This window comes from Thunnus albacares, chromosome 16 (assembly GCF_914725855.1).
Source record: "Thunnus albacares chromosome 16, fThuAlb1.1, whole genome shotgun sequence".
NCBI lineage: Eukaryota > Metazoa > Chordata > Actinopteri > Scombriformes > Scombridae > Thunnus > Thunnus albacares.
In genome coordinates, this window is record NC_058121.1 from 30,089,745 (window position 1) to 30,115,097 (window position 25,353).

The following is a 25,353-nucleotide window of genomic DNA, read 5'->3' on the forward strand; positions in this document are numbered from 1 at the left end:
TATATATATATATAGCAGAGGGTTATCATCTGATCAAAGGTTTATTGATCAGAGGTTTCAGGCTCTGCTTTTAGTCTCAGGTTTTTATTTTGAAGGCTGCAGGTTGCACTTCCTGTGTCGTCGTCGCTAACGCGGTGCGTCTTGACGCAGCGGGTGGCAGCTGGTGCGTCAGGAGGAGACAGAGATGCCATAACAGCATCCTCACCGACCGACAAGACCGACCGACCGTCTCATCCCTCCGCTCCGCTCCGCTCCGCGCCTCCGGGACGCCTCTCATGCTTTGTCCGCCTCGCAGCGCGTCAGTCCGGGGTTTAATCGGCGGAGAGCAGCGGCGGAGCGGCGGACGCATCTGGAGCGGAGGTAAGAGCTGCAGGAGGCGGGCAGGGCGTGGAGGAGGGGAGACCTGTCTGTCTGTCTGCCCGGTCCTGTCTGTCTGTCTGCCCGGTTCTGTCTGTCCGTCTGCCCCCCCCCACCCCCACCCGGCTTCATTCTCCGTTACCGGCTCCACTCCGCGGCTGCAGGCCGGAGCGGCTCCTGCTGTCCGGCCTGCAGCCGCGGATGAAGCGCTGAGGCCCGGCTGGATGTGACTGACGAGCCGCTTCCAGCATCCAGGCTGTGTGTGTGTGTGTGTGTGTGTGATCCCGGGTGTGGCTCGGTTCAGGTGAGCCGGTATGGTGATGATGATGTTGATGATGATGATGATATTGATGATGATGATGATATTGATGATGATGATAATATTGATGATGATGATGATGATAATGATGATGATGATGTCACGGATGTCACCGGTTGACCCGCTCCAAGGACACTTCCTGTCAGATTAGAGAGGCTGCAGTCACAACAGGTCACGTGATGTGACGTATGACAGGTTAATGTCTGTAAATCTGTATCTATAGTTTCATCTATAAGCGAGTTTACAGACAGCAGATCAATATTAACCAGCAGTCAGGTGTCTGTAATCATTCCTCCTGTTCATACTGGATATTAAAGATCCTTCAAATGTGTTTTCAATGGAAGTGATGGAGGATAAAATCCACAGTGTGTCCACACAGTCATTTAAAGTCTGTGTGAAGCTTCTATTCAGCTTCATCAGTCTGAGTTAGTCATATCAAGTGGATATCTGACACATTTACAGTCTTTTTAGCATCAAATTCCCTCTTTGTGTTTCCTCGGACAGTGTTTCCCTGTTGAGCTGCAGGTGGAAGTATAGTAACAAAAAGAGGAACTTTGGCACTAAAAAGACTGTAACGTTGAAAGATATCTACTTGATTTGACTCATTTGGACGCTGAAGCTTCATATTAGCTTCAGACTGTGGATTTTGTCCTCCATCACTTCCATTGTAAGGTCATTATGAAGGGATCTTCTAATGGTCAGTATGAACAGGAGGAATGATTACAGCAAGAAACACACTGACTGTTGGTTTAATGACTGACTGGAGATGATTAGATGATTAATTGATTGACAGATAATTACTTGTCCACAATTTTGATAAATCTGATTAATTGTTTACGTCAATTTTCAAGCAAAAATGCTAAATCTTCTCCGGCGGCAGCTTCTCACACGTGAACATTTGATAGTTTCCAGTTTTCCGTGACAGTAAACTCAACATCTGAATATGTTCATCTGGGCTTCAGGGAATAATGATCAGCATTTTATACACTGATCAATCAACAGATTATTAAAGGAAATAATGATAATATTCCTGTGATGGAAGAATACCTGCCAGAGTTCAGACTGCTGCTCATTCATAACTAATTAGTGATTAATCAGATTATGTGGAGGAAACCTGCTGTCTGCTGGTCTGCTGTTTATTAACAGCTGACTTTAAATTAATTTTTAAAGCTGCATTTTTATTTATTTCTGACTTTGTCTCACAGGGTTCAAATGTTACTGTGAGTTACAACAAGCTGCAGCTCAAACTGTCAGTTTAATAAGAGTAGAGCAGATTATAACAAGCTTCAGTTTGGGTCAATAATAAACAATAACACTAATAATAATAATAATAATAACACACTGAGTCGCTGCTTCATCGACTCAAACTGATTTTTAGTGAGAAAACAAATCTAGTTTTTCTTGTTTGTAACTGGAGTTCAGTGTTTTAATGAATCCATCTTGTTTGTTCTCATCGACACATTTTTTATTTCCGTTGTCAGACATCAGAAATGTGAAATCTGATCATAAATAATTTGTTGACCAGCAGCTCAGAACTGCAACTGTTAATGAAGATATTCCTTTATATTTCTCATTATATGAGAAAATATCTTCCTCAAACAGGAAAATGTATTTATTTAATACAAGATGTTTTTCTTATAACAGTGGAAGCTTTTATTTTGTCTTTATAATGTGAATAATTAACTCATTATAACCTGAAACCTTTCCTGTTTTAACGAGAAAGTATTTTGTTAAATTGAGACACTGATAACATATATTTTCCTGCTGCAGATCAGATCATTATTTATTGATCACATCATCTGATAAAATGAACACAAACAGGTTGAAGTGAGATCGACTGTACTGATGTTTAAATGATCACAGAGACACAAACATCTGTAAACATCTGCAGCAGCTTCACTCCGCCGTAAAACATCTGAACTTTATTCTAAATGTTTCTGAACAGAAACTCTGAAACGTTTTGGTCATGAAAGCAGAAACAGGCTGAACATGATCAGAGCGTGATTGTTACTGACTGTATGTTGTAAAGGACACACTGGTGAATGTGATGTTCAGCAGGTTTTGTTGCTGATAATTAACTGTAATGAGAGAATCCAACAGCAGCGGCTCTGTTCTCAGAGCTGAAACATGATCAGCTGACTGAACCTCAGACACAAACTGCTCCTCTGCTGTTTGACTCTCATTATCTTCTAATATTATTCATCCAGATGTTCCTCTTTCTTTCCTCTTCTTAACAAACAAACAAACAGGACGTGGAGCTCGTTCATCCCTCTCTCTCTCTCTCTCTCTCTCTCTCTTCCTGTCTGGCCTCCGTTTCCCAGGATGCTCTGGGGTTTCCCAGCAGGCCTGTGAAGATGAGTGTGACATCATGGTTCCTGGTGAGCAGCTCCGGCACTCGGCATCGCCTCCCCAAAGAGATGATCTTTGTCGGCCGAGAGGACTGTGAGCTGATGCTGCAGGTGAGACGACTGATCGCCTGATTATTGATCTGTCTGTTTATGATTCTGATCACGTTATTGATCATATGATACAGATGATTCAGCTCAGCATTAAAGTGACTGAAGCTGGTGATGCAGAGAAGCAGATAACGGTTGAATAAAACATTTATAAAGAAGTTGAAAGTTATATTTATATTCATTCTGATGTTCAAGCTGCTTCACAGAAAATACAGAAAGAGTTTCAGGGAACAATCAAACATTCAGAAATAAAATAAAATGTAGTGCAGATGGTTTTAAATGTTTTAACCCGTCAGCTGATCTGAATCTGGAGATAAACTTCGTCTTCAGCCTGAATCACAGAGTTCATTTTGTTTCCAGCTTTCTTTAGTTGTTAAACTCAGTTTTAAGGGAACTTTTGTGATATTTCTGATTTGTAAATAACAAAATTCTTAATGATTAAAGTTGATGTTTGGACCAAAGACAACATGAATAAAATATGATCAGAACTTTAGTCTTTATCAGTGTTTAGTTCCAGAAAGTTTAAAGACACAAAGCAGACTGTCGTCAGCGTATTAAGTGACAAATCACACAGCTGATACAAACTGAATAAAAGTGATCAATCAGATAGATCAGAAGCAGAAGTATGACGGTGTGTTCAGTCAGTCACTGAGCAGCTGTAACACGGTTCAACCTAATCACTGTAAAGACATTGTGAAATAATGTTTTGGCATCTATAAATGATTGATAACAAACAAATAAACGGTAAAAATGTGTTTCTGTGGGCTCGTTATTGTTGAAAGTAATTAAAAAGACAATTACATCTGATTGACAAGAGCCGTGATGTTTACATAAAAGTTGGTAAACTCTTCAAGTAAAGGCGTGGACTGCCTGTCCACCTCAAGGTGTAACTAAAAGTTTACTTGAGATGTGAAGTTGAATTTGTAGTTCAGTCTGTGTTTGTTCTGCTGACTGCTGGTCTGTAAACGTTCTTCTCTCAGTCTCGCAGCGTAGACAAACAACACGCCGTCATCAACTACAACCCGACTACTGATGAACACCTGGTGAAAGACCTGGGCAGCCTGAACGGGGTGAGACACCAAACTGCACAACCATAAACAAAAACATGTAAACAACACAACAACACAGGAAACAAACAAAGAAAAACCTGCTGTGGGATTTCAGCTTTACACATTTCATCTCAAGTTTTTAGTTTCTTTGACACAGAAAATCTTCCAGATGATTCAGCTGAAAGCAGAAAACATCAACAACTATGAAACAACAACAACAACATCCTGTTTAGTGTTTGTTGTGTCTCTGAGGCTCCACAGAGCACAAGATTCAAACAGCAGAAAAAATGTAAAATTAATTTCACTGAATTTGTTTTATGTCTTTTTGTTTCCTGCAGACGTTTGTGAACGATCTGAGGATTCCTGATCAGACCTACATCACCCTCAAACTGTCCGACATCATCCGCTTCGGATACGATATCCTTCAGTCAGCAGCATCATCGATGGCTGTTAGTGTGTGTTAGTGTGTGTTAGTGTGTGTTAGTGTGTGTTAGTGTGTTAGTGTGTTAGTGTGTGTTAGTGTGTGTTAGTGTGTGTTAGTGTGTTAGTGTGTCAGTGTGTGTTAGTGTGTCAGTGTGTGTTAGTGTGTGATAGTGTGTGTTAGTGTGTGTTAGTGTCAGTGTGTGTTGGTGTGTGTTAGTGTCAGTGTGTGTTAGTGTGTGTTAGTGTCAGTGTGTGTTAGTGTGTGTTAGTGTCAGTGTGTGTTAGTGTGTCAGTGTGTGTTAGTGTGTGTTAGTGTGTGTTAGTGTGTTAGCGTGTCAGTGTGTGTTAGTTTGTGTTAGTGTGTGTTAGTGTGTGTTAGTGTGTGTCAGTGTGTGTTAGTGTGTTAGTGTGTGTCAGTGTGTGTCAGTGTGTGTTAGTGTGTTAGTGTGTGTTAGTGTGTGTTAGTGTGTGTTAGTGTGTTAGCGTGTCAGTGTGTGTTAGTGTGTGTTAGTGTGTGTTAGTGTGTTAGTGTGTGTTAGTGTGTGTTAGTGTGTGTTAGTGTGTGTTAGTGTGTGTTAGTGTGTTAGTGTGTGTCAGTGTGTGTCAGTGTGTGTTAGTGTGTTAGTGTGTGTTAGTGTGTGTTAGTGTGTTAGCGTGTCAGTGTGTGTTAGTGTGTGTTAGTGTGTGTTAGTGTGTGTTAGTGTGTCAGTGTGTGTTAGTGTGTGTTAGTGTGTGTTAGTGTGTCAGTGTGTCAGTGTGTGTTAGTGTGTGTTAGTGTGTGTTAGTGTGTTAGTGTGTTAGTGTGTGTTAGTGTGTGTTAGTGTGTTAGTGTGTGTTAGTGTGTGTTAGTGTGTTAGTGTGTGTTAGTGTGTGTTAGTGTGTGTTAGTGTGTCAGTGTGTGTTAGTGTGTGTTAGTGTGTGTTAGTGTGTGTTAGAGTGTCAGTGTGTGTTAGTGTGTGTTAGTGTGTTAGTCTGTGTTAGTGTGTGTTAGTGTGTGTTAGTGTGTGTTAGTGTGTGTTAGTGTGTTAGTGTGTTAGTGTGTCAGTGTGTGTTAGTGTGTGTTAGTGTGTGTTAGTGTGTGTTAGTGTGTTAGTGTGTCAGTGTGTGTTAGTGTGTCAGTGTGTGTTAGTGTGTGATAGTGTGTGTTAGTGTGTGTTAGTGTCAGTGTGTGTTGGTGTGTGTTAGTGTCAGTGTGTGTTAGTGTGTGTTAGTGTCAGTGTGTGTTAGTGTGTGTTAGTGTCAGTGTGTGTTAGTGTGTGTTAGTGTCAGTGTGTGTTAGTGTGTCAGTGTGTGTTAGTGTGTGTTAGTGTGTGTTAGTGTGTTAGCGTGTCAGTGTGTGTTAGTGTGTGTTAGTGTGTGTTAGTGTGTGTTAGTGTGTGTCAGTGTGTGTTAGTGTGTTAGTGTGTGTTAGTGTGTGTCAGTGTGTGTTAGTGTGTTAGTGTGTGTTAGTGTGTGTTAGTGTGTGTTAGTGTGTTAGCGTGTCAGTGTGTGTTAGTGTGTGTTAGTGTGTGTTAGTGTGTTAGTGTGTGTTAGTGTGTGTTAGTGTGTGTTAGTGTGTTAGTGTGTGTCAGTGTGTGTTAGTGTGTGTTAGTGTGTTAGTGTGTGTTAGTGTGTGTTAGTGTGTTAGCGTGTCAGTGTGTGTTAGTGTGTGTTAGTGTGTGTTAGTGTGTGTTAGTGTGTCAGTGTGTGTTAGTGTGTGTTAGTGTGTGTTAGTGTGTCAGTGTGTGTTAGTGTGTGTTAGTGTGTTAGTGTGGCAGTGTGTGTTAGTGTGTTAGTGTGTGTTAGTGTGTTAGTGTGTGTTAGTGTGTGTTAGTGTGTTAGTGTGTGTTAGTGTGTGTTAGTGTGTGTTAGTGTGTGTTAGTGTGTGTTAGAGTGTCAGTGTGTGTTAGTGTGTGTTAGTGTGTTAGTCTGTGTTAGTGTGTGTTAGTGTGTGTTAGTGTGTTAGTGTGTGTTAGTGTGTATTAGTGTGTGTTAGTGTGTCCTTGTGTGTTAGTGTGTTAGTCTGTGTTAGTGTGTGTTAGTGTGTGTTAGTGTGTGTCAGTGTGTGTTAGTGTGTGTCAGTGTGTCAGTGTGTGTTAGTGTGTCAGTGTGTGTTAGTGTGTGTTAGTGTGTTAGTGTGTTAGTGTGTTAGTGTGTGTTAGTGTGTGTTAGTGTGTTAGTGTGTGTTAGTGTGTCAGTGTGTGTTAGTGTGTGTTAGTGTGTGCTAGTGTGTGTTAGTGTGTGTTAGTGTGTGTTAGTGTGTGTTAGTGTGTTAGTGTGTGTTAGTGTGTGTTAGTGTGTGTTAGTGTGTGCTAGTGTGTGTTAGTGTGTGTTAGTGTGTCAGTGTGTGTTAGTGTGTGTTAGTGTGTTAGTGTGTCAGTGTGTGTTAGTGTGTGTTAGTGTGTTAGTGTGTGTTAGTGTGTGTGTGTGTCAGTGTGTGTTAGTGTGTGTTAGTGTGTTAGTGTGTGTTAGTGTGTGTCAGTGTGTGTTAGTGTGTGTTAGTGTGTTAGTGTGTGTTAGTGTGTTAGTGTGTGTTAGTGTGTGTGTGTGTGTCAGTGTGTGTTAGTGTGTGTTAGTGTGTTAGTGTGTGTTAGTGTGTGTCAGTGTGTGTTAGTGTGTGTTAGTGTGTTAGTGTGTGTTAGTGTGTTAGTGTGTGTTAGTGTGTGTGTGTGTCAGTGTGTGTTAGTGTGTGTTAGTGTGTTAGTGTGTGTTAGTGTGTGTCAGTGTGTGTTAGTGTGTTAGTGTGTGTTAGTGTGTGTGTGTGTTAGTGTGTGTTAGTGTGCTAGTGTATCACTATTGTATGATTTTAATATGGTTCTTAACCGCTGCTTCACACTCTCATGTTTATGTTCTGGAGAAAAGTCAACACAAAGTCCCAGAGGAGGCACTGAAGGTCAGTGTGTCTGTGTGTGTGTGTGTGTGTTAGTGTCAGTGTGTGTTAGTGTGTGTTAGTGTCAGTGTGTGTTAGTGTGTGTTAGTGTCAGTGTGTGTTAGTGTGTGTTAGTGTCAGTGTGTGTTAGTGTGTCAGTGTGTGTTAGTGTGTGTTAGTGTGTGTTAGTGTGTTAGCGTGTCAGTGTGTGTTAGTGTGTGTTAGTGTGTGTTAGTGTGTGTTAGTGTGTGTCAGTGTGTGTTAGTGTGTTAGTGTGTGTCAGTGTGTGTCAGTGTGTGTTAGTGTGTTAGTGTGTGTTAGTGTGTGTTAGTGTGTTAGCGTGTCAGTGTGTGTTAGTGTGTGTTAGTGTGTGTTAGTGTGTTAGTGTGTGTTAGTGTGTGTTAGTGTGTGTTAGTGTGTTAGTGTGTGTTAGTGTGTGTTAGTGTGTGTTAGTGTGTTAGTGTGTGTTAGTGTGTGTTAGTGTGTGTTAGTGTGTTAGTGTGTGTTAGTGTGTTAGTGTGTGTTAGTGTGTGTTAGTGTGTTAGCGTGTCAGTGTGTGTTAGTGTGTGTTAGTGTGTGTTAGTGTGTGTTAGTGTGTCAGTGTGTGTTAGTGTGTGTTAGTGTGTGTTAGTGTGTCAGTGTGTCAGTGTGTGTTAGTGTGTGTTAGTGTGTGTTAGTGTGTTAGTGTGGCAGTGTGTGTTAGTGTGTTAGTGTGTGTTAGTGTGTTAGTGTGTGTTAGTGTGTGTTAGTGTGTTAGTGTGTGTTAGTGTGTGTTAGTGTGTGTTAGTGTGTGTTAGTGTGTGTTAGAGTGTCAGTGTGTGTTAGTGTGTTAGTGTGTGTTAGTGTGTGTTAGTGTGTTAGCGTGTCAGTGTGTGTTAGTGTGTGTTAGTGTGTGTTAGTGTGTTAGTGTGTGTTAGTGTGTGTTAGTGTGTGTTAGTGTGTGTTAGTGTGTTAGTGTGTGTTAGTGTGTGTTAGTGTGTGTTAGTGTGTTAGTGTGTGTTAGTGTGTGTTAGTGTGTGTTAGTGTGTTAGTGTGTGTTAGTGTGTTAGTGTGTGTTAGTGTGTGTTAGTGTGTTAGCGTGTCAGTGTGTGTTAGTGTGTGTTAGTGTGTGTTAGTGTGTGTTAGTGTGTTAGTGTGTCAGTGTGTGTTAGTGTGTGTTAGTGTGTGTTAGTGTGTCAGTGTGTCAGTGTGTGTTAGTGTGTGTTAGTGTGTGTTAGTGTGTTAGTGTGGCAGTGTGTGTTAGTGTGTTAGTGTGTGTTAGTGTGTTAGTGTGTGTTAGTGTGTGTTAGTGTGTTAGTGTGTGTTAGTGTGTGTTAGTGTGTGTTAGTGTGTGTTAGTGTGTGTTAGAGTGTCAGTGTGTGTTAGTGTGTGTTAGTGTGTTAGTCTGTGTTAGTGTGTGTTAGTGTGTGTTAGTGTGTTAGTGTGTGTTAGTGTGTGTTAGTGTGTGTTAGTGTGTTAGTGTGTGTTAGTGTGTGTTAGTGTGTGTTAGTGTGTTAGTGTGTGTTAGTGTGTGTTAGTGTGTGTTAGTGTGTTAGTGTGTGTTAGTGTGTTAGTGTGTGTTAGTGTGTGTTAGTGTGTTAGCGTGTCAGTGTGTGTTAGTGTGTGTTAGTGTGTGTTAGTGTGTGTTAGTGTGTTAGTGTGTCAGTGTGTGTTAGTGTGTGTTAGTGTGTGTTAGTGTGTCAGTGTGTCAGTGTGTGTTAGTGTGTGTTAGTGTGTGTTAGTGTGTTAGTGTGGCAGTGTGTGTTAGTGTGTTAGTGTGTGTTAGTGTGTTAGTGTGTGTTAGTGTGTGTTAGTGTGTGTTAGTGTGTGTTAGTGTGTGTTAGAGTGTCAGTGTGTGTTAGTGTGTTAGTGTGTGTTAGTGTGTGTTAGTGTGTTAGCGTGTCAGTGTGTGTTAGTGTGTGTTAGTGTGTGTTAGTGTGTTAGTGTGTGTTAGTGTGTGTTAGTGTGTGTTAGTGTGTGTTAGTGTGTTAGTGTGTGTTAGTGTGTGTTAGTGTGTTAGTGTGTGTTAGTGTGTGTTAGTGTGTTAGTGTGTGTTAGTGTGTTAGTGTGTGTTAGTGTGTGTTAGTGTGTTAGCGTGTCAGTGTGTGTTAGTGTGTGTTAGTGTGTGTTAGTGTGTGTTAGTGTGTTAGTGTGTCAGTGTGTGTTAGTGTGTGTTAGTGTGTGTTAGTGTGTGTTAGTGTGTCAGTGTGTCAGTGTGTGTTAGTGTGTGTTAGTGTGTGTTAGTGTGTTAGTGTGGCAGTGTGTGTTAGTGTGTTAGTGTGTGTTAGTGTGTGTTAGTGTGTGTTAGTGTGTTAGTGTGTGTTAGTGTGTGTTAGTGTGTGTTAGTGTGTGTTAGTGTGTGTTAGAGTGTCAGTGTGTGTTAGTGTGTGTTAGTGTGTTAGTCTGTGTTAGTGTGTGTTAGTGTGTGTTAGTGTGTTAGTGTGTGTTAGTGTGTATTAGTGTGTGTTAGTGTGTCCTTGTGTGTTAGTGTGTTAGTCTGTGTTAGTGTGTGTTAGTGTGTGTTAGTGTGTGTCAGTGTGTGTTAGTGTGTGTCAGTGTGTCAGTGTGTGTTAGTGTGTCAGTGTGTGTTAGTGTGTGTTAGTGTGTTAGTGTGTTAGTGTGTTAGTGTGTGTTAGTGTGTGTTAGTGTGTTAGTGTGTGTTAGTGTGTCAGTGTGTGTTAGTGTGTGTTAGTGTGTGCTAGTGTGTGTTAGTGTGTGTTAGTGTGTGTTAGTGTGTGTTAGTGTGTTAGTGTGTGTTAGTGTGTGTTAGTGTGTGCTAGTGTGTGTTAGTGTGTGTTAGTGTGTCAGTGTGTGTTAGTGTGTGTTAGTGTGTTAGTGTGTCAGTGTGTGTTAGTGTGTGTTAGTGTGTTAGTGTGTGTTAGTGTGTGTGTGTGTCAGTGTGTGTTAGTGTGTGTTAGTGTGTGTCAGTGTGTGCTAGTGTGTGTTAGTGTGTGTCAGTGTGTGTTAGTGTGTGTTAGTGTGTTAGTGTGTGTTAGTGTGTTAGTGTGTGTTAGTGTGTGTGTGTGTCAGTGTGTGTTAGTGTGTGTTAGTGTGTTAGTGTGTGTTAGTGTGTGTCAGTGTGTGTTAGTGTGTGTTAGTGTGTTAGTGTGTGTTAGTGTGTTAGTGTGTGTTAGTGTGTGTGTGTGTCAGTGTGTGTTAGTGTGTGTTAGTGTGTTAGTGTGTGTTAGTGTGTTAGTGTGTGTTAGTGTGTGTGTGTGTTAGTGTGTGTTAATGTGCTAGTGTATCACTATTGTATGATTTTAATATGGTTCTTAACCGCTGCTTCACACTCTCATGTTTATGTTCTGGAGAAAAGTCAACACAAAGTCCCAGAGGAGGCACTGAAGGTCAGTGTGTCTGTGTGTGTGTGTGTGTGTGTGTGTGTGTGTGTGTGAGTGTGTGTGTGTGTGTGAGTGTGTGTGTGTGTGAGTGTGTTTGTGAGTGTATGTGTGTGTGTGTGTGTGTGTGTGTGTGTGTGTGTGTGTGTGTGTTAGAGAGTGACAGCAGGACACAGTGGGAGCAGAGAGAGAAAGGAAAGACACTGTCCAGGTGCATTATGGGAGACGTAGGCCTCAGTGTTTGTGGACTCTCTGCATCTCAGATTCTCGTTCGTCTCAGAAGAACAAATTAATGAAAGAGACACAGAGTCACTGTGAGATTAACAGGAGCAACGAGTTCCTGAAGACACCTGCAGGTGAATCACACCTGGAGACACAAACATCTAAGACCTGCTCTCACTGAACTAAACAGACACCTCTCAGTGGAAAACAGCTTTCACAGATGAGTGTGTGACTGAAGATCTTTCAGTTTGTCCATCACAATGAGGACAACAGGAAGTAAACCTGCTGCTACACGCAGTAACATCAGTAGTATCATGTTTCTGTTCCAGCATGAGAAATACACCAGTCAGCTGCAGATGAGTCTGAAGGCTTCAGAGGGCAAACGAGCCGAACTGGAGGAGCGAACACGACCCGACAAAAGCCCCAGTACCAAGACACAGGGTACGCAATACTGCAAATAATACTGCAAATAATACTGCAAATAACCCCACAACACAGTACCAAGACACAGGGTACGCAATACTGCAAATAATACTGCAAATAATACTGCAAATAACCCCACAACACAGTACCAAGACACAGGGTACGAAATACTGCAAATAATACTGCAAATAATACTGCAAGCACTAGAACCCAAATGATGGATGTTCAGCTGATTTAACTGCTGCTGTAGTTTCAGTGTCGAGCTTCTCGTCCTGCCAGGAAAACAGAACTAAACAATAAAAGACAGAATATTATGAGAGAAATGATGGTGTAATATGTCAAAACTGTGTCTAAGTATATAATAATTATTATTTTAGTGAGTCATAGTAGATTCATCTAATAAATCCCTGTTTATTTTAGATTTAGTCCTTCATCAGCTGAATAATGACGATATAAAGTGAATATGTGACGTTCTCTCTTTCCAATTCAAACTAACTTTATTTACAAACACAGTAGATTACATCACAGCCAGAGCAGGTTGTACCACGTTTATTATTGACTATAACAATTCAGAATGTAAGAAATAAACAGCCAACAAATGGTTTACATATTACTACACTGTACTATATTATACTCTGTTTGAAGTGTATTGTGCTGTTTGTGACAGAGGCTCCGGTGAGTCGGCCCACCCCTCTGTACGGTCAGCCGTCCTGGTGGGGAGAGGAGGATTATGGGAATAAAGTTCAGACCAGCGATGAGACTCATCCAGGTAAAAATATTTTATCATCTGATGTAGAATAAAAGATTCTGTTTCTGTTGTTGTTTCCTCTTAATGTAAAGCGTCTCTTGTTCATTATTTATTCATCTCTATTTCATCATCATCATCATTTTATGTATTGAAATCCTCTGTAAATGGATGTTTTGAAATAACTTTATAAATAAATACACACAATAATAATGACAGAGCAGCAGGACAGTGTTTTGATATAGAAATGAAGTAAAGTATCCCATAACTATCTCCTGTAATGGATCTTAAACCTTGAACTCCCTTTATAATGAGGATAAAAGAGGACTGAATATTACGTATCTTGACACACTGCGACTGATCAGAGAAGAAAAACCCAAAGAAGAAAGAAAAGAAGAAAAGGGGTCAACCTTCGTTAAATCAATAAAAAGAGCAGCAGAGTGTTTTTTATTATCTAACGCTGAGACTATATTTATTTATCAATTTGTCATGGGATACACTTATTATTCTGAGTACACTCTATATTATAATAAATTCTTATTTTTGTCTTCAGTAACGTTTCTGTTTTCATCAGAAATGCAGAAAGACGCTTCGTCTGTGGATCCAGATTTTACCGGATCTCTATCAGACTCCCAGCCAAAGGCCATCTTCTCTTCGTACCACCGTGAACCGAGCTACTTCGAGATCCCCACCAAGGACTTCCAGCAGCCCAAAACCTTGGGGGCGGAGCTCCACGAGATCCCCACTAAGGACACGGACACACCCCCAGCCCCAGCCCCGCCCTCTCCTCCCACCCCGACCCCGCCCGTCGTTCAGAGCCACGCCTCCTTCACCATCGAGTTTGACGACTGCATGCCCGGCAAGATCAAGATCAAAGACCATGTGACCAAGTTCTCCACCCGCCAGAGGAAGCAACAGACTCCGTCCACCAAGGCCACCATCCCCACCGCCACGCCCACTGAGGTGATGTCAGCAGAGAGCAAGGTGGCTGATTGGCTGGTCCACAGTGATGTCAGCATGATGAAGAGGCGTCCGATTTGTGAAGATGTTTACAGCACCAAGAGTGACCTCGCCATGAACATCAAGACTCTCAAAGGTCAGAACCTGTGTCATTAAAGGGCCGTTCAGGTGTTTTTAGAGACGGATAATGACAGTCAGTGTTTAGCTCTATTTATACTTTGGTTCTTAGCAACATATCTTATTACTTGCTGGCCAGATTTCCATGAAATCGTCAGCGGATGAATCCCAATGTTTTGCTCTAAACCTAAAGATCAGACTTCGATCAATTGTCCTGATCTGATTCCTGCCTCTCAGAGGATGAACCTGTTAGATATTCTGTCCTCTAGCGTCACACTCAGGAGAAACATGTTTAGTTCCAAGACTCTAAGAACAGATAAATCATGAGGATGTTTGTTCATACTGTGACTGTAGTGAACACTGACGATAGCAGAACTTTAAACTTTTATCCAGATTTTTGTGTATGAAAAGTGAAATGAGGTCAGAAATCAGGCGCAGCGGCTAGTTGTAATCGTTTTCATTCCCACCTGCCATATTTTGAGCTACTAAACAGGAACACCTTAGAATACATGTTGCATGAGTCTAAGCACCAAGTTTAATACCCACTGGGAAATTTCCACTGCCTTTGACCCGTCCACAGCTCTGCAGCCTTCGACATGTGCAGATCAGTCTTTGAGCAGCTGCTTATGGCTTCATAAAGGAGGGAGGTGGAGGTGGAGGTGGGGGCCAGTTATAGCCTCAGGGACTCAACCAGATGACCAGAAAACCAAAACAAAGAGCTGAAAGCTGCTCAGAGCTGCAGGCTGGACTGTTGATTCTCAGTGGGATCAGTACGACTAATAACACTTCATGTTCTTAGTAAACACGCTGATTAATGGAGGTCTTTATTCTTGTTGTCAGGTCACCATCATGAGGATGGGACCCAGAGTGACTCCGAGGACCCGGTACTCAAAGGAAGGAGGAGTAAATCCCACCACTCTGTCCACTCTCAACACTCTATCCAATCGGAGCAGTCCGAGTCATCGCAGCAAACTGTCCAATCAGTGCAGTCCATCCACTGCCAGCCACCTGCTCCAATGCAGACGCTACACCAGCCACTGCAGTACTCTCCGCCCAGACCGGCCCCGGCCTCACCAGTGGCCCCAGAGCGGCCACTTTCCCAGAGCCCTCCTCAGGCTCAGTCCCCCACTACAGAATCACCCAAGCAGGGGCCACCTGAGCACCTCACCCAGCAGGCCTTCATCATTGAGTTCTTCGATGACCACCCACGCAAGAAGCGCTCGCAGTCCTTCACGCACAACCCCGCCCACGCTGACTCCTACTCTGCCCTGAAGGCCAAGCTGGAGCGACGGAAAGGCGGCGAGAGGCCGGCATCCGTACATGGCCATATCCCTCCCACCCAGCAGGTGACAGTTCCTCTGAAGGGTCAGGGCCACGGTGGCCCCCAGAGGTCAAGTTCTCTGAAGAGGGAAAAGACGGAGGGGGAAGCAGCCTCATCTGGCTCCTCCTCTCGCTCCTCTTCAGGCATCATCATCAGACCCTTCGGCAGCGTTGGGAAGAAGTCTAAGCTCGCCCAGGAGTTCGCTGCTGAATTCCTGAAAGATTCGGGTCAACAAGACACCTCCCCAACAAGGGACAAGACATCTCCTCCACCGATGTCTGCGCCGCCGGTGATGGTGTCGCCTCCAAATGCTAGAATTCCCTCCCCACAAGAGCCTCCAGCTCCTTCTGCAGTTTCCTACCCTTCCTCCCCCTTACAACCTCAACCAATGTCAAAGTCCTCTATCCCCACCAATGCTGCTGGCCAGACTGCCTCTCCGGTCCATTCCTCAGGACCTCTAATGTCCCCCATGCTTGCCCTTGGTGTCCGCGGAGGAGACCCCAGAGGTTCTCCGAGAATGGTGAGGAATGAGGAGGATGACAGCCTGAGTGATGCCGGGACCTACACCATCGAGACGGAGTCGCAGGACAAAGAGGTGGAGGAGGCTCGCAACATGATCGATCAGGTGAACTCACAGTGACAAAAAGTTAGATCCTCAGTGTTTTTAGCTACTGAAGATGCACAGTTCCTTCTGTGGAGCAGCATTCATGGTTCTTGCTGATGATGGAAAAAATAGAGACAAGTGCAACAACTCATTGAAAAATTATTCAAGTTGGTGAATAGAAAACTACTCAAATAAAAGTAAAACAGCACTTGGTTAAATTGATGATTTATTCTCAAGTATGGTGAGACCTCAGTTGAAGCTGTGGGCATGACACTACTCAATCTGCTTGTACTGTGTTGTTATTAATGTTGCATCTAGCAAGCAAACACATAAAATACAAAAACAAACTTGAGAGTTTCTTTGTAGGGAAACTGAGAGACCTAATGTGTTATATCCAAACATTTGACCAACTTACAGCTGAGTCTTTATGACGGTCATGGTAATAGTTCCTCCACTCCCCCAAAGCGGCCTGTCTTGTTAGTACAAAAATGGTCCGCGGTGCAGAAAAGGGTGGGGGTCCTTGCTTTTCAATGTTCAATGTTCTCAGTTGTCAAAGTTCAACAACTGAGAACTGGAACTATTTTCGCGTGAGACGTGTGCTTACATAGACAGTGTTTTAAATTGCTTTGGGGATGCATGAAACCTCTTGTCCTTCTTGCTCCTTCCTGATGTGGTGGTCCTGCCCCCCTCCTCATGCATGCCCTGTGCTCTGACAGGTGTTTGGTGTCCTCGACTCTCCAGAGTACAGTGGTGTGAACACAGGAGTGTATAGGCCTGTAATAAATGATGGCAAGGATGAGCAAGCTAACCTGCCTAGCACTGTGGACCCGTTGCATGGCTTTATCCCAGCTGCTATCAGCGGCCCCCCAACAGGCCCCATACAGGTAATAACCAATGCCAGACTGAATCAGAACCTGGAAAATCACCTCTGCAGCATGTTCTGATCCCAGTGCATGCAGACTAGTGTTGTTGTTCCTTCAGTTTCTCCTGTTGCATATTTTACTCAAGTCTTGCTGCACTGTTTTTGTCCCTCATTACCATCCTTTTATGTTGTTTATCAAATTGTTCTGTGTTCCAGGTTCCACCTGTTCATGCAGCAGGTCTGGAAGGACCTAAATGGGTTTCCCGTTGGGCCAGTCTGGCGGACAGCTATGCTGAACCTGGTTCCACACCACCTCAAGGGGAATGCCTAGAAGGTGCTTTTGAAAATCTGCCAGAACAGCATAAATATGATGTGTTTAGGGCTGGATATCAACCCTCCATACTTCCACCTTCCAGTAATATGAGATGTATATCCGGATATGTTACCTGGATAATTGATTGTCCTCTCCTCATCTGAGTCTTAAGGCCAGTTCATGCTTTCCTTGTCCAACTTGCATGCGGACTGCAGATGTGCACATGGTTCCATACATACTACAATCGGGGGTCTGCGACACAGACATGTTCCACATGTGCGCACTAGTAAGCAGGGTTGCAGCCTGATAAATTTCCAGAGTTGTTCAGTCCAGTCTATGAATGTTACAAACTGCTGTGCCGTGTTTTTCTGATCATCTTTTAAACACAATAATCTGTTACTCCAACTGGACTTACTGGATCGTATTTCATTGTCTCACCAGCACTTTAATGAAAATAGGAATACAGTACATACACTTAGTAGACAAGACAAGTGTCCTGTTTGCTTTTCTAGCACATGCAGTTTGTGCATTTGCAAAAGCATACAGTCCTTGCGGTCACAAATTTTGGGCTGCTTGTGGACGTCCACAGAGGGGTTGTGTGGGCCTTCACGGCCATGTAGACATGGAAAGCCTGAATTGGCCTTAAAGAGTGAGGAAGAACCAAAAAGAAAGTGGGAAATTGTAGAAAAAGTTGTTTCTACTCATCAAACTATAATATTCACCCCCATGTGGTTGTGGCATTAATATGAAGGATTGAGGTAACTTAAATTGTTTTTATAGATTTGCGCCTCATGAGCCGGTCGATGGGAAGTTACAACTACGACAACTCTGAGTCCGAGTCCAGCCACAGCTCCAGGACAAGAAGGCTACTGCCCCAGGTGCCCCCAGAAAAGCTGGATAGTGCCACCCCCAGTATCCTGATTCGCCATGAATCTCATCAAGGTCAGGAACACCTGGACAAAGCCTCTGGTACTCCCCGCCCACAGGACTCCACCCAGCGCCTGTCTGTTCAGGATGACGTTGACCCGGACAGTTTGAGTGACGCCAGCCGCTCAGATGATGGACCCATTCTGGAGAAAGCAAAGAAGAATCAGGCCAGGACTGGAGCTACTTCTCTAGGGGGCTCTGGTCCTCAGTTCAAGGGTCAGGAGAAAGTGTCTCCATCCACAAAATCAACCTCCTTCTACATTGGTTCTGAAGACAGTCCAGGCAAACCTGATCAGGCCAGGAGTCCGGTGCCGTCTGAAAGGACACGAGAACCCCCAGCAAAAACTCCCCCTACTACTGTTCTGATCCGACACCTTAGCGGGCATGAACCCAGGAGGACAGGTGTCAAACCCAACAGCTCTGCTCCAAACCTCCAAACACAGGACAAGGATTCTGTCCCCACTAAAGACAGCTGCATGTCATCCTTTGTCCGGCAAGAGAGCTTCACCAAAGACCGACCCAGTGACACCGTCCAGATGAAGAAGCTTCCCCACATCTCCAGCCACCCATCCATCAGAGACATGGAGCAGAGGAGGGAGAACATCCAGGACACACAATCCTTCCTTCAGGAGGCCGATGGAGCTCTGTCCTCTCTGGATACCAAGTTTCCATCTTCTGGCTCTGGTCGTAGCTCAAAGAAAGGAGGCTCCTCCAGCCACATGGATGACTCCCTTTCTGGTGAGTCAGATGTGGACACAGCAAGCACCGTGAGCCAGGTGAGTAGTAAAAATGCTGCAGTCAGCTCTGCTCCTAAAAAGCGTCCAGCCATCAGCAGCCTCCAAAAGGAGAAGTCCTCCTCCAGCCCGTCAATCCAAGAGAAGGGACGTCAGCTGACTGCCCGCGAGCGGCTCTCTGAGAAACGCCGAAACCAGGCGCCTTCCGATGCATCAAGTAAGGCGGAGGCAGCAAAGCGCTTTCAGATGCGTCGCAGTGCAGGCAACCGTGGCTCCCTGGATCTGTCTGAGGGCCAGCAGGGTTCAGCTCCACACTGGACTGAAACAACATCATCTGACCATGAAATTTCCCGTCCGTCCAGCCGCAGCAAAAAAGTCATCGCCCCTCTTCAAAAAGATGATAATGGAAAGACGCCTAAGACGGCATCTCAGCAGGTTCTGACACGCTCCAATAGCCTGTCAGCACCACGGCCAACCAGGGCATCTATGCTCCGACGAGCACGCCTGGGCGAAGCCTCAGATAATGAAGGTGCTGAGACTGACCGGGCCTCCCAAAATTCAGACCATATCGCTACACCTCCCAAAATGGCCACTGAGGTGAAGAAGCTTTCCAGGCTGGACATCTTGGCGTTGCCAAGAAAGAGGACTGGCTCTTTCACGGCTCCCAGTGACAACGAGACGTCCTCCACGGGCCGGACTGGTTTCTCCAATCGGAACTCTGAGTCTGTTGTTACCACCAGGAAGACATCGGTGGGTGACGCCCGCCAGGCAGCTAGCAGAGGGGGTGGAGCTCCAGGGAAGCAACCACTGACCCGTACCCGGTCCAGTGGAGCCAAGTACCCCAGCACTGGTGAGTCCTGGCTATTTGAAGATTGAGGACCAGGAATAGAGGTTTATTCTAATTCACCTCTCTCCAAGATGATTTGTTAATATCTCTGCATGTCATAATGCTTTGGTCAGTTTTAATCCAGCACAGCACTGCAGGATTTTGAACAAACCCAAAATCAATTACGAACAAACATGAACACACTCCTGTATTTAAATGAAGACTTGGTTTAGACCAGCTTATTGTTGGTCTTTAACTTAGCCATGCCGCTTTCAAATGACCAAATCTTGCCATCTTGTCGTCAGCTTGATGCCAACAGTATCAGGTTGGGTACACCTTAAGGGCAGCAAATACACATACGCATTATTTTTATGTAAGACCACACATTTGCAGCATCTTGACATGTATTGTTGCATCATTGGGAAACTCTAGTGTCTAATTTAATCTATTCACAAGAACTTTGTTTATGCATACAAGGAATTTGACTACGGTTTAGTGGCTCTCAGTGTGTTCACACACAACACAACAATCTTCAGAAATATATACAAGGAAAATGATGGCAAATAGAAATAAAACTGACAAAGTTGTGATTTGAATTAGGAACTATCTGATCGAAAAATAAAAATATTAATCTGACCAGACATTTGATGACAGCTTTCAGTACTTGACAGTTTTTGATACTAGATGCTACAGACACATTTCAATCAGGACCAGAGTAGTCAGGTTTAATAATCTAATCCTCTTGAACTGTAATTCATTGTAATTCCCTCTAATGAACACAGAGCGTAGTTTTTATGCACTGAATTTAATGTTAGTAAGACCAGCCTTTGTTTTAACATTCTGCTGGGAAAGTCTGACCTTTTTCTGTCAACAGAATCACATCAGATTTTCATCCCCATTGAGTTACTGCTGTAGAGCCCCTGGAGTTTGCTGCTGTTACCATAGAAACAGAGCTTTACAGCGTCGGTCTCCATCATCTTCAGTCATGTTTGGAATTAGGGTGTGACTGTGCTTCAGCGCATAAATCCATATCCTGGCTGTAACTAAAGGAAAAGCAATATTATGACGTTGTGACTTCCTCAAGTGAAATTCTCTGTAGATGCTTGAACAGTCATGAGCATCTGTCACCGTTGCTATGGAGACGCCTCCATTCAGAGCAGCGACATCACAGTTGTATCATATTCAGAACAAAACACTGCATGATAGTGGCTGACTTTATCCCAAATTGGTCCAAAATCCAAATGTAAATTTTTAATTCATCCAGCAAGTTCTACAAAGATCAACCTCTAACTTAACTGCGTCATCATCTGCACGGCGACAGAGTCTGAAGCTTTCTGACAGCAGCACTCTCTACATCGTACAGTTCGCTCTACTTTTTTTCAATGAAGCAGCTTTTATAGCTCAAGGTGTTATTGTTTGTACAGAAGATTAAGACTCAAGATGCCTCATCTGATCCATAAACTCCTTGAACTTCTATGTGCAGATCAGTAAAATTAATACAATTTTAAATATTTACAGGTTCCCGTCACAGGCAGAAGGGCTCAGACTTCTCCTCTTCCTCTGAGGAAGAATATAAGACAAGCACCAGTAATCAGAAAGCCAAACGCTCCTCCCATCCCTCCGCCCAGACGCCTCGCCACCGGACAGCTGCTACTCGCTCCAAATCTGTCTCCTTGGAGACGGAGGAAGACGAGGACCAGAACGAGGTCGACCCCTACCAGAACTGGTCAACGCACAGCGCCGAGATCGCCAAGTAAAAAAGCTGTGAAATATTCACACATACTGTACCTTTAATTCAAAGAGTCTCTTAGGTTGTGCCCAAACCTCCATGCTGACCTTTTATTTGCGTTTCCCCTGCAGGCTCAGTCAAGACTTGGCTAAAGATCTGGCCATCCTGGCGAAGGAAATCCATGATGTGGCCGGTGACGGAGACTCACCGAGCTCCGGCATGGGCACCACCACCTCACCTAGCTCACTGCCCAACACACCAGCCTCCACCATCTCTGCCCGGGAGGAGGTGGGCCATGCTTCAAACCACCAAACACCCCCACAGCACCACAACTACCACACTGACCACACATACCACAACATCTAAACTGGGAACACATTACACGATTTATAAACTGGATTTTAACAGTTATTTGTTCATAACCAATGATGTTAAAGATGGACGACAGTCTGAACTGATCTATAAGAAACAGGTCAGGTTAGGAAGGACAGTCAAATGTTTAGGATTCAAATCTCTCATTTATTTCACAATTCCACAACATGTTTAATATTTAATTTAATTAATTTTGGGATCTGGAGAAATCTCAATATAATCCTGAATCCTTTCTTTAACTGTTTGATGCCAAGTCACCTCTTCATTCAGAATTCTCTCAGTGTGCTCCCAGTTTGAAGGGAAAGTGTGTTTTTTTAGTTTTGCCCATTATTTTTATAAAATATGACACCCAGAGTTTTGAAACGTCCACAATGAGCTGGTAGAAGTTCCAGGTTGCAGGTTGATTGACAGGAGCCTTCATCATGCTTTTGATTCTCATGATTCATTTCTCTGTTCTGCTGCACAGAGGCCATATCCATACTTACGTGGGGTTCGACCATCTCAGGTGTCTAACTCTGACTCATCACTCCTCCTGCCCTGTGATTGGTTCTCCTCCTCCACCATCCCACACCTCCCATCACTGATCCAAACACTCCAGTGTTGGATTGTTCTGTGACACATTTGATTCTTTTGAGATTTGTCTTGATAAGTGACAGTTGGTCCTGTATGGAAGATTATTATCAACAACGCTACTGAGTCAGCACAAAACAAATCCAGGCTGGAATCCTCATCTATTCCACCTGAACTAGATCTGCTCCAACTCACCCGACTCTACCGACTTCACTCTCCCAGAGCCAACAGCCGAAAGGCCCATCATGCTTTCTGTGTGGCTGCGAGGGTCCATGTGATGTAAATGTCGTCATCTGCCCATGTTTGCAGAGGGGCGCGGACCCTCGCTGCCCATGCTGCAACCCTGTTCACACCCCCGATCATAGTATGAATGGAACCTTGTGCACGTCCACAGTCCACAGCTATCCGTGGACGCGGAACGCAGGAAGCATGATTTGGCCATAATTCTGCCGTATTCCAGGGGTCTCCAAATTTTTCAGCCCCTGAACCCCAAAATAACGGTGCCAGAGACTCGCAACCCTTCCTATCCAAACACGGGCATAATGACAACACAAAAGAACACAGCAGCCTAACAACCATAATATTATTTTATATAGTAATTTAATATAGGCTAGTAACATTAGGCACTCTGCTTGGAGCACAGCAAGTCCACTTTGGGTTTAACATCCATATGTAAGTAGAGCCAAACAGCGTCAGTACATCCATTGCGGCCCTGGATAGTTGTGGGTATTCCCTCTCGGCTGAAATCCAGACCTCAGCCAGTGTCTTGGAATTAAACGCTGTCTTCCGCTGCGTCCTCCAGGTCAGATGTCAGGTGATTTGCGGTTGTTACAGTGAATGGTGAACTTATTCGGTCATATTGTTTCAGAGCTGTTTCCTCTGGGAAATACTCGTTAAAGTGTTCCAGGAGGGCTTGAAGGTGGGTAGTGATGGACTTCCTCACCCACACAGTTCATTTTCCTCCATGAATTCTTCCAGCTAAGGAAACATATCAGTCAGACCCATTTCAACTTGCGCAGTCAAATATGCGACTTTCCTCATGAAAGATTTTATCAATGATTTTATCATTCAGCAACAGGATGTTCGTGTTTTCATCTTGCAATGACATATTAAGTCCAATCAGTTTGTCAAATATACAAGACAAATATGCTGGCCTTGTTAACCAGTCAGGGTCAGTCAGGTGGTCAGCGAGCTGGGACCCATGCTTCATCAGAAATAAACTCACCTCGTCCCACAGCTCATACAGGCGGCTGAGGACATTCCCTCATGAAGGCCACCTGACTTCTGGATGGAACAGCAGGCCCTCATGCTCTGATCCCAGTTTGTTGCAGAGTGGCAAACAGCCTGGTGTTCAGTGGATGTGATTTTATGTAGTTGACCATCTTTATTACAGTCTCAAGAACACTTTTAAGCTCTTGGTCAAATGTTTTGCTATTAATACAATGCATTAAATTTACATAAAGCGTATTTCCTTTTCTTCACTCTGTTAACCAGCTGACACTTGATGTCCTGGTTTAGGTCGGTGACACACTGGTCCTATTAGACAGTGACACTGATTCTAGTTCAGGGGCCAGTTTATGCCTATGCATAGCGGGACTTATAGCTGTAGCAGCAGGTTTGATTAGGATTTCCCTGATCGTGTGGCATTTTTTCCTGTGTAAATAAATATGGCACCTTATATGATGCCTTTTGAGCTTTAGCAGGGATTGTTGTTTGTTTAGTTAGGACTTTTTTTTGGCCTTGCAACTTTTGCTTTTTTCAAGTGTCATAGCATTTTTACCAACTTTAGGTTTTCACGTGCAAGCACCTTAGTGCACATTGGGGATGTTGTACTTTGTTTACGACGACACGTGAATCCATACTGGATATATTCCTCTCGATACTTTCGACACTTGGAGCAAGGCTGGTCTGACTGCTGATTTATGTTCTCCTTACCCACACGACGCTTCGGTGCTTCTTTGTGCTCCTCTACTTTGTCTTTGGTCGGTAATAACCAACGTTTCATTTTGACAAACATAATATCTTCTCTATAGGCCTAGAGCCTAGCCTAAAGATTTGAGCTCGTAATTGTCGCAGTGTTTCCTGTAAATCGACCTGCAACTGATGCTGTCGGTAATCACCTCAGGGGTCGTGTGGGGACAAAGAAAATCGGAAGGCTGATGACATTTTTTATTTGCATGTTTTTATTTTAAATTGAACTACTATTTTTATCTTATGTAACAATTTTAGCTAAAATAGACTATTTTCAATTTTAATATCATTTAATTTTAATTCTAATTTCTACTCTTTTCCTCTTGACCCAACACAACCCTAATCTATTCCACCTGAGCGTGCTCTACTATACTGTAACTGACCCAACTCTACCCTGCTTTACTCTACCTAATCCATCTCTACTGTACTCTACTCTACTCTACTCGATCCAGCTCTACTCTGCTATATTCTACCTGACCCTAACCTACCCTACTTTGCTCCACCAACACAATCCGACCCAACTCTGGCTGCTTTACCTGACCTAACCCTACCATACTGTTTACTATTGGACCCAACTGTACCCCTCTGTACCTGTGCCAACCCTACTTTATGCTACCTGACCCCACTTCACCCTTCTATAATCTACACAAATCTGCCCGACCTAACCTCCTCTACTCTACTCAATCTTATCAAGGTTGCACTGAACTAAAATTGGTCTTAAAAATCGGTCCCTGTTCACTCTCAGATGTCGATTTTCAGCCTGATTCCTGTTTAAATGTGTTTTGTGCTCACTCTGAAGTTTTCTCATTAGTAAACTTCAATTGTCGTGCACCTTTAATGAACTGGTTTTACTGGTTTTGGGACAGTTCGTGGAGCTGTAGCTGGTGACCAGTAGGATCTTCCTGCACCTCCCCACGTCTCCCTGTTGTTGATAACGCTCTGTATCCCAGCAGTACTAAAATTCACTGCATACACTGTTGCCCCCACCATCGCAGCTGCATGTTGACTTGGTGCATGCGTTCACGGAGCACCGCCATCACTGTTCAGCTGCTCGCTGGTTTGAATATTTAGAGGTTGGATCACCGGAGCCAGACTCCCTCTATTCTCTTTCCAGCTGGTCCAACATATCCCTGAGGCCAGTTTAAACTACCAGAAGGTTCCGCCAGGTTCTGCTGCCGTCTCGGACCTGGACGCAAACATGAATGAGCCGGAGCCCGGTTCTAGGCAACGCCGTCCGTGGAACCGCGAAGAGGTCACTGTCTAATCCCACTGAGGCTACGTTCACACTGCAGCTCAGTGTCACAAATCTTGAGTTTTACTTTTTAATGTGACTCAAGATGTTTCTGATCAATATGAACAGTTTTTCTCTTAAATTTAGATCTGGATGAAAATAATGTAGGCCTGAAAAACGAGAAATGCAAACAACTTCAAAAAAAGGCTTGAAAATGTAAAATATAGTTTGAACAACAGCCACAAAACTCAAAGTATTTCTAAACTTTCTAATGAAAAGTGAACTCTTCAAGTATGTGAATCTGGAAACAGCAAGTGTTTCATAAATTTAATGCCAAAATATTTTAAGAATTAGAATTTTAACATTTTCATACTAATTACTAATAGTATAATAGTATAATATAATAGTGGTCTCTTCCAGGATGAATCACATGTTATGACCTTCACAGCCACCAGATCTCCACCCAGCATCATCATCATCACAACACCACATGAGGAAGATCTTTATGAACAATGATGTTCAGACACTGTAGGATTAATAACAAGGATGAGGAACATCATTCTTCCATTTCAGATCCCCTCACTGTAGAGGTCAAGCATTCAGACCTGTACTGGTTTTTAATTTGTCACCCGTCTGTACACGCACACACACACACAC

At 43.7% G+C, this 25,353-nt stretch overlaps 1 protein-coding gene across 4 annotated transcripts in view; it reads left to right on the top strand.

Moving 5' to 3' along the window:
• The first annotated feature begins 117 nt into the window (after positions 1-117).
• The window catches only part of cep170bb (centrosomal protein 170Bb), a 28,276-nt gene continuing 3,040 nt past the window's right edge, over positions 118-25,353 (top strand). Inside the window, exons 1-15 of one of the 4 annotated variants that reach the window (XM_044376331.1) lie at positions 118-360; positions 2,998-3,135; positions 4,113-4,202; positions 4,520-4,598; positions 7,418-7,476; positions 11,321-11,432; positions 12,082-12,183; positions 12,734-13,255; positions 14,077-15,182; positions 15,878-16,045; positions 16,240-16,357; positions 17,117-18,847; positions 20,342-20,576; positions 20,684-20,840; positions 24,580-24,717. In XM_044376331.1, coding sequence (XP_044232266.1) covers positions 3,031-3,135; positions 4,113-4,202; positions 4,520-4,598; positions 7,418-7,476; positions 11,321-11,432; positions 12,082-12,183; positions 12,734-13,255; positions 14,077-15,182; positions 15,878-16,045; positions 16,240-16,357; positions 17,117-18,847; positions 20,342-20,576; positions 20,684-20,840; positions 24,580-24,717 — 4,722 coding nt within the window. In that variant the 5' untranslated portion in view covers positions 118-360; positions 2,998-3,030. Of the gene's footprint in view, positions 361-2,997; positions 3,136-4,112; positions 4,203-4,519; positions 4,599-7,417; positions 7,477-10,725; positions 10,779-11,320; positions 11,433-12,081; positions 12,184-12,733; positions 13,256-14,076; positions 15,183-15,877; positions 16,046-16,239; positions 16,358-17,116; positions 18,848-20,341; positions 20,577-20,683; positions 20,841-21,390; positions 21,552-24,579; positions 24,718-25,353 lie in introns of those variants that run through there. The other 3 variants (XM_044376334.1, XM_044376332.1, XM_044376333.1) reach the window with 3 other exon arrangements.